Here is a 12993-nt window from a genome sequence, read left to right as displayed (position 1 = left end):
CCCCGTCTTGCCCAGCCAATACGTTCGGGGTGGATTTTGTTGCCATCACTGTTCACCAATTAACTTATTATTGGTGCTTAGGAGATTATAAGCTAAGTACAAATTGCATATTAGGGGTTTAAGATTCTCAGAACCAAATCTCTACGATCTAGGTTGCGACTTTGTTCATGCACGGGTGGTGGAGGACTGTGAGGTGCCGGGTGTTAGTTCTGCCACTTGATGGTTGGGATATATGTTTGGAAAAATATACTTTTTTATTAATTTTTCTCAAATGATGGTGGTGGTGCCGCCTCCATCGTTGTGGTAATTGCATTTATGGAGATAACCTTTTGTCGTGGTGGTGACGGGGTTCGGGGTTGGAGTTTAAGTAGGAAAGACGAAATGTCTACTTTCTCTTAAAAAAAAATAAAAAAATAAAAAAATAAAAATAGTGTGGTATTTAATTCTTTTAAGTCGGATTTATTTTTTCTTTTTGAAAAGTTGCTATTTGCAATTTTCCCTTTTTTCTGTTTTATTGATTTCTGCTATTATTGTTTTTTTTAAAGATGAGGATAAATCTGTCGCCAACATGGGGAATGATGAGATCTGATATATACTCCAAACTGAAAGATCAGGATGTATCATGTTAAAAAAAGATGTTTGGTATTGGTTAAAATCATACATTTTATGGGACTCATAACTTTTTAATCACAAATTTCATCAATTTTTATTATAATATATTAAAAATCTAATTTTAATTTCCACAATACACGAGTTCTGTATAAATTTGTTACATTTTGCAAAGATCGAGGATGAAAAGTGCGAATTTCCTTTTATCAATTTTACCATTTTTATTCGATTTTCTGCATCATGAGTTCAAGGATTTCCACTCACTCTTAATGACAGATCATCAATCATGTGAAATAAACCAGCTTTTGTTTCTTTTTACATGGGTAGGGATGAGTTGAGGTGGGGGTGGTTTTACTTTCTTCAGTGCTTGCTTTGAGCCTTTATGTGGTTGTTGCCAACCATATCATTCCTTTCTTTTCAGTTTGTACCTTTATTTTTCTCGCTGAATCTCTGCAAACAGATATACAAATATCAATCTTTTGTTTACTAAAACTCTTCCATGGCTAGTGAAACTGTTGTATCAGATCACTCTACACCCTCTGAGGTATTCTACCTTTTCTTTTTCTTTTTTCTGTTTCTTGAATTTATGGGATAGTTTCAAAAGATTTTTCTGTTTCTGGGCTCATCTTACTTTGATTTCTAGTATCTTATACCTTCTGTGTAATTTTACTTGGTGATCCTTTTGGCTGTAATAGAGTATTGAGGAAGACTTTCAATTTAGTTTATGCTTTTGAATTCAATGAAACTTTAACTCCATGCTGATAGTTCGTTTAGTAGTAATTCTTCAAGGTATAGACTCAAACAGAAACACGAGAGTTTATCCAGAAAGTACTTTTAGCTTTATCCAGTTAGATTTGGCATAAAAACAGTGTGGCAGAGGAAATTTATATTTCTGTTTTCAGATACCTGTAATTGTGTGATTTATCTATTTTCTGCTTAAGAAGAAACTCCAAGCATATTCAGAACTACAGAAATGATCAACAATATACTTTTCACAGTAACTTCACACCATGATGCGTCTCGTGAGGTGAATTCTATGCTACTGTAAAATCTTTTTTATTTTACTGTTGAATCATGTGGAAACTGCGAAAAATTCAATTTTTTTACTTTCGTTGTAATGTTCAATAAGCTCTTGATGAGGGTTGAGGATACTGGGAAAGTATGACACTGTCTAATCAGTTTTTTGCTTTCTTTGTTTAACTTTTCCTTCTTCGAACTTCCTTTTCTTTACTCCGATTTTAGCTTAACGGCGACCTTTTTAGAATACAGATGGACTTATTTTTACTGTTCTTAGATTTATTTGTGTCTAATTCGTTTACTGCAGCAAGTTGAGAAAGAAGAGGTGAAAACTATGGAACAGGATAAGGTTCCTCCACCTAAGGAAACAGTGGAATACCCAAAAACAGAGGAATCTCCATGTCTAGCAGACCCTTTGGCTGAAACAGAAGCTAAGCTTGAGGAAAAGCAAGTTAAACCTCCTGCGAAGGCCGAGGACTCACCTGAAGAACAAAAGATTGAAGATAAGACGGTTGAGCTTCCTCCGACTGAAGAAATAAAGAAAACTGAGGATACTCCCATGATTGAACCTTGTGCGGAAGCTAATCTAGAAGTGGCAAGAAGTACTGCGCCTGAATCAGATACACCTGACATTTCAGAATCAACGCCTGAGACTGTTAAATGCCAATCAGAGGAGAAGTCGAAAACTGGGAGTGATGAAAAACCAGAGAAAGTGGAATTTGTTGGAGAAAAGCCAAAGGAGGTGCCTGAGATTGTAGATGTGGTTGAACCAACATCAGTTGAGGCTGTTGCTTTGGTTGAATCAGAACCAACCGAAGATAAGCCGTTTGAGCAGCCTCCAACTGAAAAAATAAAGAAAACCGAGGATACTTCCTTAGTGGAAGCTCCTGGTAGAGATGATTCAGAAGTGGCCAAAGATACTGTGCCTGAACCAGATGCAGCCAACATCTCAGAATCAACACCGAATGACGTTAAATGTCAGTCCGAGGAGAAGTTGGAAACTGAGGCTACTGAAAAAACAGAGGTGGGATCTAAAGTGGAGTTCGTTGAAGAAAAGCCGAAGGAGACGCCAAATATTGTTGACATGGCCGAATCGACACCAGTAGAACAAGTAGAAGCTTCAAAAGATGAGTCTATGTGTGAAGAAATTTCAAAGCCAGCTCCTTTGGAAGAGGAGAAACCAGCAGAGCCATCTGAAGTTACTGAACAAACTGATAAAGAACCTCCAACAGTCGAGCTGGCAGAAAAAGTTGAGGTTGAAACTCCAACTGATAAAGCTGAGGAGATCGTGGTGTCGAAGGAAGAATGTTTGGATGAAGTAAAGCCAGATGTTCCAATAACTCATGTCGAAACAAAAGAAGTGGAAATCTCTCCGACTGAAAAGATAGATGTTGAAAATGAAGACAAGGGATCTGTCAAGGAAAGCAATGTGCTAGAGGGAATATCAAAAGAAAAAGTTGACCCCGGAAAGATTGAAGTAGAAACCGAACCCCCAAAACTGAAAACTGAAGATGAGAATAAAGAGAAATGCGTTGTAGCTGAGGAATTGGCTAAACCAGAAGCAAAAGACGTTGAAACAAAAGAAGCGGAAATATCTTGCGCTGAAAATACAGATGTTAGAAATGAAGAGAAGGAATCCGTCAAGGAAACTGTTGTGCTAGAGCGAATATCAAAAGAAAAAGCTGACCTCGGAAAGATTGAAGTAGAAACCGAACCCCCAAAACTAAAAACTGAAGATGAGAATAAAGAGAAATGCGTTGTAGCTGAGGAATTGGCTAAACCAGAAGCAAAAGATGTTGAGGATTCTTCTAGTTCCATTACTAAACCTGAAGAAAAAGATGTTGGAAAGGAAATTACTTCCAAAGACATTGAACAGGTTGCTGAAAATGGAAGAAAGAAAGACGAGACTATTGCTTCTACTGAAACATGCAAAGATGCTTTGCTCAAAGGGAAGGTGGATGAAGAAGAAACTAAGGACGCCGAGAAAGTTGAATTATTATTATTATTATTATTATTATTATTATTATTATTATTATTATTATTATTATTATTATTATTATTATTATTATTATTATTATTATTATTATTATTATTATTATTATTATTATTATTATTATTATTATTATTATTATTATTATTATTATTATTATTATTATTATTATTATTATTATTATTATTATTATTATTATTATTATTATTATTATGAGTTATCTCATTAGAAAGATCAAAGTCCAACTTCGAAGCAAAAACCAAAATATTTTAAAGGCTCGTTTGGCAGGATTTTTGAAAAGTTAAAAGTTATTTTTGAGACTAAGAAGCTATTTTTAAATATGATTGAAGAATTTTCTAGAAATGTTTTATCGGACTAATAAAACTTTTAAAGAAAGCTGACCCAAGACAACTTCTTGAAGAAGCAGAAGTCCTACCAAACTGGTCGTTAGACAATTACCATACCCTACTTCACTTCAACGGAGAAGACATGGCATGGCATATAACATGGCTCAATCTAAAATTTTGTACACTCACATTTTTACTGATAAAAAGAAAGATTCTTTACTTAAGCATTTTATAAATATGAAGATGTGCATATAAAATCTGAAAACTGTGTTAAAATTGCTGATACATAAATGAATACATCTGCAAAGTAGACTCTTCTATCACTGATACAACCGCAGGAGTCATGTTGAATAATATACATATTTAAAGGGGCGGATAACAGTTTCTCTTCAAAATAGAAAAAACCTGTGCATTTTGTTGTTTACAGTCCTGGAGTTCAAATTCAGAATTAAAAAGGTTATTGTTATAATTTCACCTCGTTCAATGTTCTATAAAAGCCGTCTTTTCATAACTATAGCCATAAGATTTCTGGCACAGAACTAAGAGCTACCGTGTATCAGGAGGAATCCCTTCCATGGCATCAATAATATTTCTCGTCGTTAATCACAACCTGCGTTGACATAAAAACTCTTGATTTAACTGATTATAAATAAAATGCAGTGCGCATGTAAATAAAGGCCGTGTAATGAGCTTACCGTCGTTTGTGCTAATAACAGTTGCATTGGTAGCATCTGTGCTCATGCTAACATTTGGTCCTAGCTTATTCTCTTGCACCTCGCCAGGCTTATGTAGAACCTCATTTGTTGGTTGCAGCTGAAGTGGAAACAGAGTAAATGGGGTAAGACAAAATGAAGACGGCAACTGAATTAAACCTGAAAAACTGTTGAACTAGAAGCTCCCTAGATTGATTGAACTTGTGCATATGATGCTTTGTTCGTTCGAGGGGAATAATCAGTTATTACAGGGAAACAGGGACATGATGCAAGTGAATAATTCTGTTACACAATTGTTGAGCGTTCCCTTCACTTCCTACACGTATCCAATTATAGAAGATGTAAATTCTCCATCTCATTCCCTTCCTTTTTTGTCCATAGGACTCAAAATAAGAACCCAAGGGACAAGGTCAAAACGTTATTTATTCTAATACAATTTCAAAATTTATGAAATAAACTAAAAGTAAAATGACAGTTGGACAACAATACAAGTCTCATTTCCAGAAGCACCTAACTCGTAAAATAAAAGGACAGGGTAAGAAACCAGAAGAACATGGAAATGAATATGGTATCTCATAATTGCATAAAACTGGGCCGCAATTAGGAAATTATATTGGTTACGCGTTCCTTAAAATAACTCTTCATAAGACTGGGCTGCAATTATTTATACACGTGTATCAGTGGCGATTGAAGTGATATCAAGTAATATCTATCAACATCTACTCTTTATCTTTAAGTAGTAGAGGAAAAGAGAAAATAATGACCTATGTAGCACGGACACTCTAACTAGGGCAGCGCGTCATGTCGGACACGTATCATACCGACACTCTTTGGACACTCTATAATAATCATTTTTCTTTCTTACTATAGTTATTATATATTTTTAACTCAAAGTTATTAGTAAATAACAAATAAGTACTCATATTTAAAAGATTTTAACAAAAAAAATCAATAATAAGTATAAAACTAAATTTAAAATATATAAATGAAGAATTTTAGAGAATTTAATGAACGTGCCGACGACGTATCGTGTCGGTACTTTTTTTGAAAAATCACGAGTCGACGTATCCGACACGTATCGCGTCGAACACACGTGTCCGTGTCGGTGCATCATAGATAATGACACCCATCACTCAATATAGTAGTACAATATAGTATCCCACTAAGTAGTGAGGTTAGGCCAATTAAGCATAGTATGACAACTTGTTGTAACTTGTAAAGAAACTCCAAGTTCTCAGGAAGAAGAAGAAGCAAAGGACAGAGGAAGAGTAATGGAAAGGTATAAGATGGAGAAGGAATGAGACTAGCAGAGCAAGGCACTCAGTTTTTTTTCTTTTTTTCTTTTTTTTTTTTTTTTGGGCACATGAGTACCAGAATGGGTGGGTCGTTGATCTTATTCGCTCACTTGGCCCATGGATCTGCAAAATATACCCGACAGCTAATTCTTTGGTTTTGAATAATATCATAGCTCAAGTTTGAGCATACAAAAACCTCAAGAAGTCGCACATTAGTATATATATGAATAGTTTAGTGGAATTTCAATTGGATGAACTAGCCTAATTGCAGACCGTTAGCTTCCTTCTCTGTTTGCCGCTATTGTGCCATGTCATGCATGCTCTAAAAAATACGATAAAACTACCTATTTTGCCAGATTATAATGTAACACGATTTCAGGTATTAGAAGTGACAATAGAGAAATAAATTAGTAAGAAGAAATGATAGTCACTTATGACTTAAAGAACCGAGCTTCAGGAATTCATGCAAAGCCCAATACTTTTAAATTTCATTCTTTTTATATATCACTCTCTTCTGTGAATTATCCTATACCTGCTTCAGGTTGGTCCATCTGAAACTCAGAAAAAAGAATCGATAAGTTACGAAAACCACAAATTCAAAAGAGGGAAGAAATTTCAATGCAGCCAAGGAGTATTGGACAACCTAGCTAGCTATTTATCTAATGTTCATCAAGTAACCAAAAAAATTGTCATGAATCATCATTTCATAGCATTCAAATTCTACGACAATTTCTATTTTCAAGAAAATTTGCCTTACCAAGTGATGATTTCTCTGAAAATAAAAAGAACAAGAGAAAACAAGTAACAAGAACAAACCTGATTAGATGTATGGTTCATTGTGCTGCTAGCTTCAGCACTGTGCATCAGCTGTGAATTCTTGTTTCTAACTGGATCCTCAGAGTTCGTGGTCACAGATATACAAGGCACATTCATACGACCTCCAGCCACTGAGGTATTTAAACCCACGGCAGAACTTAGAGGGCGACCAGGTAAAGGAACCAAGGGTGCCAGTGGGACTGAGCCAGGAAGTCCATGACTGGGATGCCCAAATACCTGGCTGTTAGAACCAGCAGTTCTTGGAAAATTTGAGGACCCTGGCATTGGAGAAGAGAAATGTGATCCTTGTATGGGAGGTACTGGAAAAATAGGATATCTGGGAGTTCCACCATTCATGTCTAGCATACCCATCCCAAAACCCATTCCCATTCCAACACCCATGGGAGAGAAATGAGGCATGTGAGCAGGATGTATGTGTTGCATTCCTGTGGGAAACATCATTGGTGACATACACAACCCGGCTCCCATTGACATAATCTGCTCAAAGAGGAATGTGCAGGGATTGTAACGGTATCCATAAACATACCTAAACCATAGTGGTTAAAGTGAATACATTCCTGTGATTTTTCAATTGTATGTAATTCTCTCCATTCTTGTCATACTTAGACGAACAAAAATGGGAAGTAAGACGATGTAAAGGCGGATTTTCAATAGTTTGAAATGAAAAATACTATGAAATATCACTTGAGAAGCTTCACCTTACCTGTACCTGAAGTTGAAGGGTCTTGAGATATTCAATGGCTTCATCGAGCATTGAAGCTTTATCTGCCTGTTTATAATGGAGGAAAAAGAAACAGTTGCAAGCATTATCTACTTTGAAGCAGAAATTCGAATGAAGTAATCTAAAATCCTGTTGGAGGGAGAAATTAAGAAGATCAAAAGAATGGATGGGTTGAGTTCATAGACCAAAAGCTTATCAAATTAACTCACTCATTTTTAGCCCCTAATTGATATTTTAACCTGGAAGGCTTCATCTTTTAAGTAAAAAAGATCACTAAGAATTCAGTAGACTGTATTATTACCTTATTGCAGTTGGGTAAAAGTTCTTGTAATGCACGCATTTTTTCATTGATCCTATCCCTTCGCCTCTGTTTACACATGCCATAAATGGGATGATCAATGTATTATTCTAAAATGGAAAAACCACATCACATATACAATATGATTCCATATATGGATCCAAATTTTTACTGCTCACTCTTTCAGAAAGATTGTGCACTTCTGCAGCTCGACTTCTCTTGGAACCGGTACCTCCTCGAGCAGAAGTTGCTTTTTTAAAATTGATTGACTCAGTTTCAATATCCTGCATATAGAATGGTTAGATAAATTGGAAAAAAAATAAAATCAAACAATGATATTATAAATGTGCTTGTTCTGCATACATACATCACTATGGCAATCAGACTCCTCAATGTCATGGAATTTTCTCTTGCAATTATGCATCTGATCGCATGAAGCTCTATCAGCATAGTTGCCGGAGCCTACAGAAGAAGAAGCAACCACAGGCTCAACAGTTTTCTCACTATCTGGAACTCCATTACTTGCATTGGGAGCATCACTTCGAATCAGGGACTTGTGGAATTTAACAAAAGTTTCTCGGTGTAAACCCTCAGTTTGTTCGGCAGGAACCGCCTCCTTAGGTGGCTTGGATGCTAATGGTCTTGAATTGAGTTTGTTGCATACATTAGTAGATGGAAAATGGAAGTCAATATCCTTTTCTGTACTATTCAACCGTTTAATGAGTGTGGATTTGACAGGATTGCCATTATTGGCAGCAGAACATTTCTCGTTAGTTTCCATCATTTTCACACCTGATGACCCTGAAATAGGCATTCCATCAGTGTTTGGAAAATTAGCTCTGATAAGAGCAGCCGGTCTTGAGAAATGGGAAAAGTTCAACAAATTTGAACCACTACTGGGAATCTCTACATTCCGTCTCTCCATCTTTACACTGTCATCATTTCCAATTGCTTGACCTCGGGCTGAATTTCCAATAATAGCATCTGGAATGTTATTTGTATTATTGCTAATAATATCTGAAACTCCAGATCCCAGGGATGGATCTGATGTCTGGCCTTGCTGAGAAAGCCATGGACCCGAAAGGTGAGCTCTAGAAGAAGAAACCTTCGATGCATTCCCATCATTATGCAAAATATTTTCTGACTGGTCAAAACTACTTCTCTTGTTAGTTTCAAAGCTCGATTGGGCAGACATTCCATTAGCCGTAACACCAGATATTTCAGGTAAGAGTTCAGAACAGTACTCCTGCGGCATACCATCATCTATGGGATAATTTAACCAAGGAACTATTTCATCATCTTGACTTACATCCAATTCTCCCAAGGGCACCATAGGTGAAATATCATTCAAGATAGATTCAACTCCACTAAATTTTCCTATCCTTGATGTGGAGGAATTTCCTATACCTGCATCTTGAACTCTTGGCAAGTGAGATTGTAAATTGTGAATTGAAGAGTCTTTTGTACCTCTACTAGACTGACCATGCATCAAAATCTGACCATTCTCCCAAACTAGCTCAACCAACTCATTCTCAACTCTGCATGCAAATCCACCAATATCTTATTATATCACATTAATATACCCAAAATAAACTACACAATTACGAACTCATTCATTTCAACAAGCATAGTAGGGTAAAATAATACCAAAACTATTGCACAAGTAAGCTCACCGAGAAGCTACATCATTTTGGCATTTGTTCAGATCACCGGAAACAAGATTCCCCCTAGCCATTCTCAGAAACTCGGAGAGGGGCATGATGGAAAATTCATACAATTGAAACCTAGAATTGCTCAAACTCTGCAAAGATGCGTACTATTAGGACATGATACTGTGTGTTTTCCTAGATCCACCGATGAAACAACTCCTATCACGGTCCAGATGAACTCAAATTAATGACATCAGTACAGCACTAACCGACGTACAGATGAACACCTACAAAATTTCATGACATCAATAATTCACAAAACACTCGGCTACATGACAATTTTCCAGCTGAGTTTCAGGATATGTATAAAAATAGGAAACAGAGAAAGATAATAAGCACAAATATTTATATATGTAAGCACCGAGCATGTATGGCTTCAATTAGTAACGTCTTAATCCATAAATTTATATAAAATCCAGACCAGGAGTAAAAATATTATTAATTTTCAGTCAAAACCCAATTCTTTAATAGTTGAGAATAATCTAATCTAAAGAAATTACCAAATTGTAGTTGTTTATATATATATATATATATATAATCAATCTTTTTTATTCAAATTCAATCATTAAGAGATAACCCACATGACGTTTCCTAAATTTATCAAAAACCCACTGTTCATTAACTTAATCCCTTTTACCACAAAGTAAAATATACTCGAAGAAACGCAATAAGAACCACACCTCTTTGATTAGCTCAAAGAAAGGACAAGCTGTCAACAGTAATTAGTTTGCAACTCCCAAAGATGCAAACTTTGATCCTGAATTTTTTTCCAATACCCAAAAATCTTCCAAGATTTTCTCTATGAAATCCCTTTCTCACTGCGGCCAATGATGATTTTTCTTGAACCCACCAAAAATTTTGCTAATCCAAATGTCTTATGCAGATTTTTTTTTCTTGTGAAAAAAGTACAATCTTCACCAGCTAGCCACACTTGATTTTGAGCGAGAAGCCTGTTTCTTGAAAATATACAGATGTAGAGAGCAGAAGGAAAAAATATAAAAAGGAGGGAGAATATAGGGGCTCGTAGAAGGCGGCGAAAGGCTTGCAAATTAGAAGTGGAAGGTGGTATAAGAGCTTTTGTGCCAAATGATTAACACACTTTAAACTTTAACCATAAAAATAAACAGAACTTGTCAATTTCTTATTCTATTTTCATTCATCAGAATTTTGTTCGTGATAGGTTCATGTTTCGAAATATGTGCATTGTGGAGAACAAATTGCACTGAAAATAGTTTTATTTTTGTATTTTTCTGCACTATTTCAATGTGTGGGCCATTGTAAGACAAACTGTTCTGTTACATCTTCATCTTCTTAGGACGGAAGGACACTACTGTTTGTCAGCACCATTTTTCCGTATAATTATTTGATTTTAGCTATTACTAGGTTACTGTTTTTGTCCAGAGCATATTTGGTATGAATCAAAATATGATTTTAATCCAAATCAAACTACCAATATTAACTATATTTTTTATGATTCCAATAACTTTTTAACTATACATTTTAAAAACTTTTATCATAATATACTAAAAAATTTAATTTTATTCCTCACCAAACATCCACTTAAACAATGAGTTATGCTAGCCACTGTGCTCTATTCATTGGCATCGGTGGGCATAGCCGTGTTTGATTTAGTTAAAAATTAAATTTTAGCATAAAAAGTTGATAAAAAAATAGTTAAAATGTTAATAAAAATTATTAATTTTAAATATATGTAATTAAAAAATAAATATTAGAAAATGGGGCAAAACTCAAAATAGGGGCTTACAAGTATGAATTCAAAATTTGGCTAAAGAGTCGAATACATCTGCTTAAGCTTGTAGATGAAATAACATAGATTTTAATTCTTCTCTTAAAGCATTTTAGTACATACTTTTTTCCATTTGACAAGGCTTTTGAATAGTCAAAAATTAAGTTTATATCTGTCTTATTGAATTTCTTAAAGTGTCCTATTGACTTAGAAAAAGTGAGCTCTTCTGCAAATTAAGAGGTCAAAGCAAAAGTTATCTGAAATAGGCCCTTGATGTTTATTGCCCTTGTTTGAGCTACGTTATTTTCATAAGAATATATTTTTGAATAGTATATTGATGAAAAAATTTATGGTTAAACAATAAAAATAAAAATAAAAAATCTTGAATTTGCGTGTAATATTATTTTATTAAAAAAATGTGTGGTTGAAATTATGTCAAATCACTGTTTAAAAATATATTTTTTTGAAAAAATATGGCTCAAATAGGGCCATAATTGGACTTGATTCGACAATATAAAAAAAGAAAAAAATCATGTTAGCAATACTATCCATTAAAAAAATTTATGGTTAAACAATAAAAATAAAAATAAAAAATCTTGAATTTGCGTGTAATATTATTTTATTAAAAAAATGTGTGGTTGAAATTATGTCAAATCACTGTTTAAAAATATATTTTTTTGAAAAAATATGGCTCAAATAGGGCCATAATTGGACTTGATTCGACAATATAAAAAAAGAAAAAAATCATGTTAGCAATACTATCCATTCCCCCTCTAATTTCACTAGAAAAAGAAACATAAAACTAGTAGCTTGTTTGGGAGTGATTTTTTCCTTCAAAAAAATTTATTTTTTGACCGTTATTCTACTATTACAGTCGTCATATTTGACTTATTCTTTCACAGGTGGACCCCACTTTTGTCCTAAAGATCAAAAAATCAATTTTCAAAATCATTCCCAAACAGACTATAGATGTATTAGAAATTTTACAAAGGTAGTGATATTTGTTGTAGAGAAAATCTGATGTCTCAAATTCTTCAGATGAATCTTGTTCCAGTTGTTGAATAAGGTACGGGGCATTTGGTCTATTCTTAATTTTGAGAAAATTAGGTTCAACAAAATTATCCTCTTATTTTTTCTATTTATTTTTTTTCAAAATAATTATTATCCCCTCATAATTTTGATATGTTATCCTAATTCCGGCACAGCATAAATACTATACCATCTATAATTCCCACAACATGATTCTACATTGAGCATGTTTGGCTAAGCTTAACGTTAAAAAGTAAGTTTACTTATTTTGACAACATGCTTTTGATTTCTTATTAGCTTATCTTGACAGTATACTTCATAGTTCATATTACCAAGATAAGCCTAAAAATGCCAATTTTTGTTTCTTCTTTTTAGTTGAGTCCCAACATGCTTTCACTTATTTTAATTTCAATTGGTAAAAAAATATTTATTTTAAAATTTCCTTATTTATTTATAATTTACATATTAGACCATCATTCCTTTTTTTCTACATATAATAATATACAATTATTTTGTTTTTTACAACTATATCAAATGAGTATTTTATCTATGCATATTTTAATAAAATTACATCACAAAAGCTTGGGGATAGCAAAAAAATAATAATAAATAAATAAATAAATAAATAACTCATTTAACTTGATACCCGTGAACCTCGCCTCGAATGGGGCTAAGATTACC

The 12993-nt window shown here is 34.1% G+C and overlaps 2 protein-coding genes across 6 annotated transcripts; one reads left to right on the top strand and one right to left on the bottom strand.

The window, feature by feature from the left end:
• Positions 1–1108: 1108 nt before the first annotated feature.
• LOC111376997 (titin) lies at positions 1109–4550 on the top strand. Its single transcript, XM_023000014.1, has 3 exons — positions 1109–1153; positions 1934–3613; positions 4461–4550. Exons 1-3 carry the CDS (start codon positions 1109–1111, stop codon positions 4548–4550), a joined length of 1815 nt encoding a protein of 604 aa, XP_022855782.1.
• LOC111382213 (transcription factor PIF3-like) lies at positions 4214–10728 on the bottom strand. 5 transcript variants are annotated; one of them, XR_002700477.1, is made up of 10 exons: positions 10217–10728; positions 9501–9763; positions 8195–9365; positions 8007–8111; positions 7831–7896; positions 7512–7577; positions 6788–7285; positions 6504–6522; positions 4659–4776; positions 4214–4573 (listed from the first exon to the last, which is right to left on the bottom strand). XR_002700477.1 is itself a non-coding variant. In XM_023006130.1 (9 exons), exons 2-9 carry the CDS (start codon positions 9584–9586, stop codon positions 4563–4565), a joined length of 2115 nt encoding a protein of 704 aa, XP_022861898.1. In that variant the 5' UTR covers positions 9587–9763; positions 10217–10725; the 3' UTR covers positions 4214–4562. The 5 variants fall into 5 exon arrangements, 4 of the variants coding, with proteins under 4 accessions (XP_022861898.1, XP_022861889.1, XP_022861894.1 ...); XM_023006130.1 differs by lacking the exon at positions 6504–6522 and having other exon boundaries at positions 7518–7577; positions 10217–10725; XM_023006121.1 differs by lacking the exon at positions 6504–6522 and having other exon boundaries at positions 10217–10724.
• Between the last annotated feature and the right edge of the window lie 2265 nt (positions 10729–12993).

Source organism: Olea europaea, chromosome 3, assembly GCF_002742605.1.
Source record: "Olea europaea var. sylvestris chromosome 3, O_europaea_v1, whole genome shotgun sequence".
NCBI classification, from domain to species: Eukaryota; Viridiplantae; Streptophyta; class Magnoliopsida; order Lamiales; family Oleaceae; genus Olea; species Olea europaea.
Note: the sequence above shows the minus strand (reverse complement) of the source record. Positions and strands in the feature narration are given on the sequence as shown.

Excerpts from the sequence above, each read along its gene's own strand:
- LOC111382213 (XM_023006121.1), bottom strand. The coding sequence starts at position 9,586 with ATGCCCCTCTCCGAGTTTCTGAGAATGGCTAGGGGGAATCTTGTTTCC. Across the intron at positions 9,366-9,500 it reads CAAAATGATGTAGCTTCTCG|AGTTGAGAATGAGTTGGTTG; the intron begins GTGAGCTTACTT and ends ATTTGCATGCAG. Across the intron at positions 7,578-7,830 it reads TTTTACCCAACTGCAATAAG|GCAGATAAAGCTTCAATGCT; the intron begins GTAATAATACAG and ends CATTATAAACAG.
- LOC111376997 (XM_023000014.1), top strand. The coding sequence starts at position 1,109 with ATGGCTAGTGAAACTGTTGTATCAGATCACTCTACACCCTCTGAG. Across the intron at positions 1,154-1,933 it reads ATCACTCTACACCCTCTGAG|CAAGTTGAGAAAGAAGAGGT; the intron begins GTATTCTACCTT and ends CGTTTACTGCAG. Across the intron at positions 3,614-4,460 it reads AAACTAAGGACGCCGAGAAA|CCGTCTTTTCATAACTATAG; the intron begins GTTGAATTATTA and ends GTTCTATAAAAG.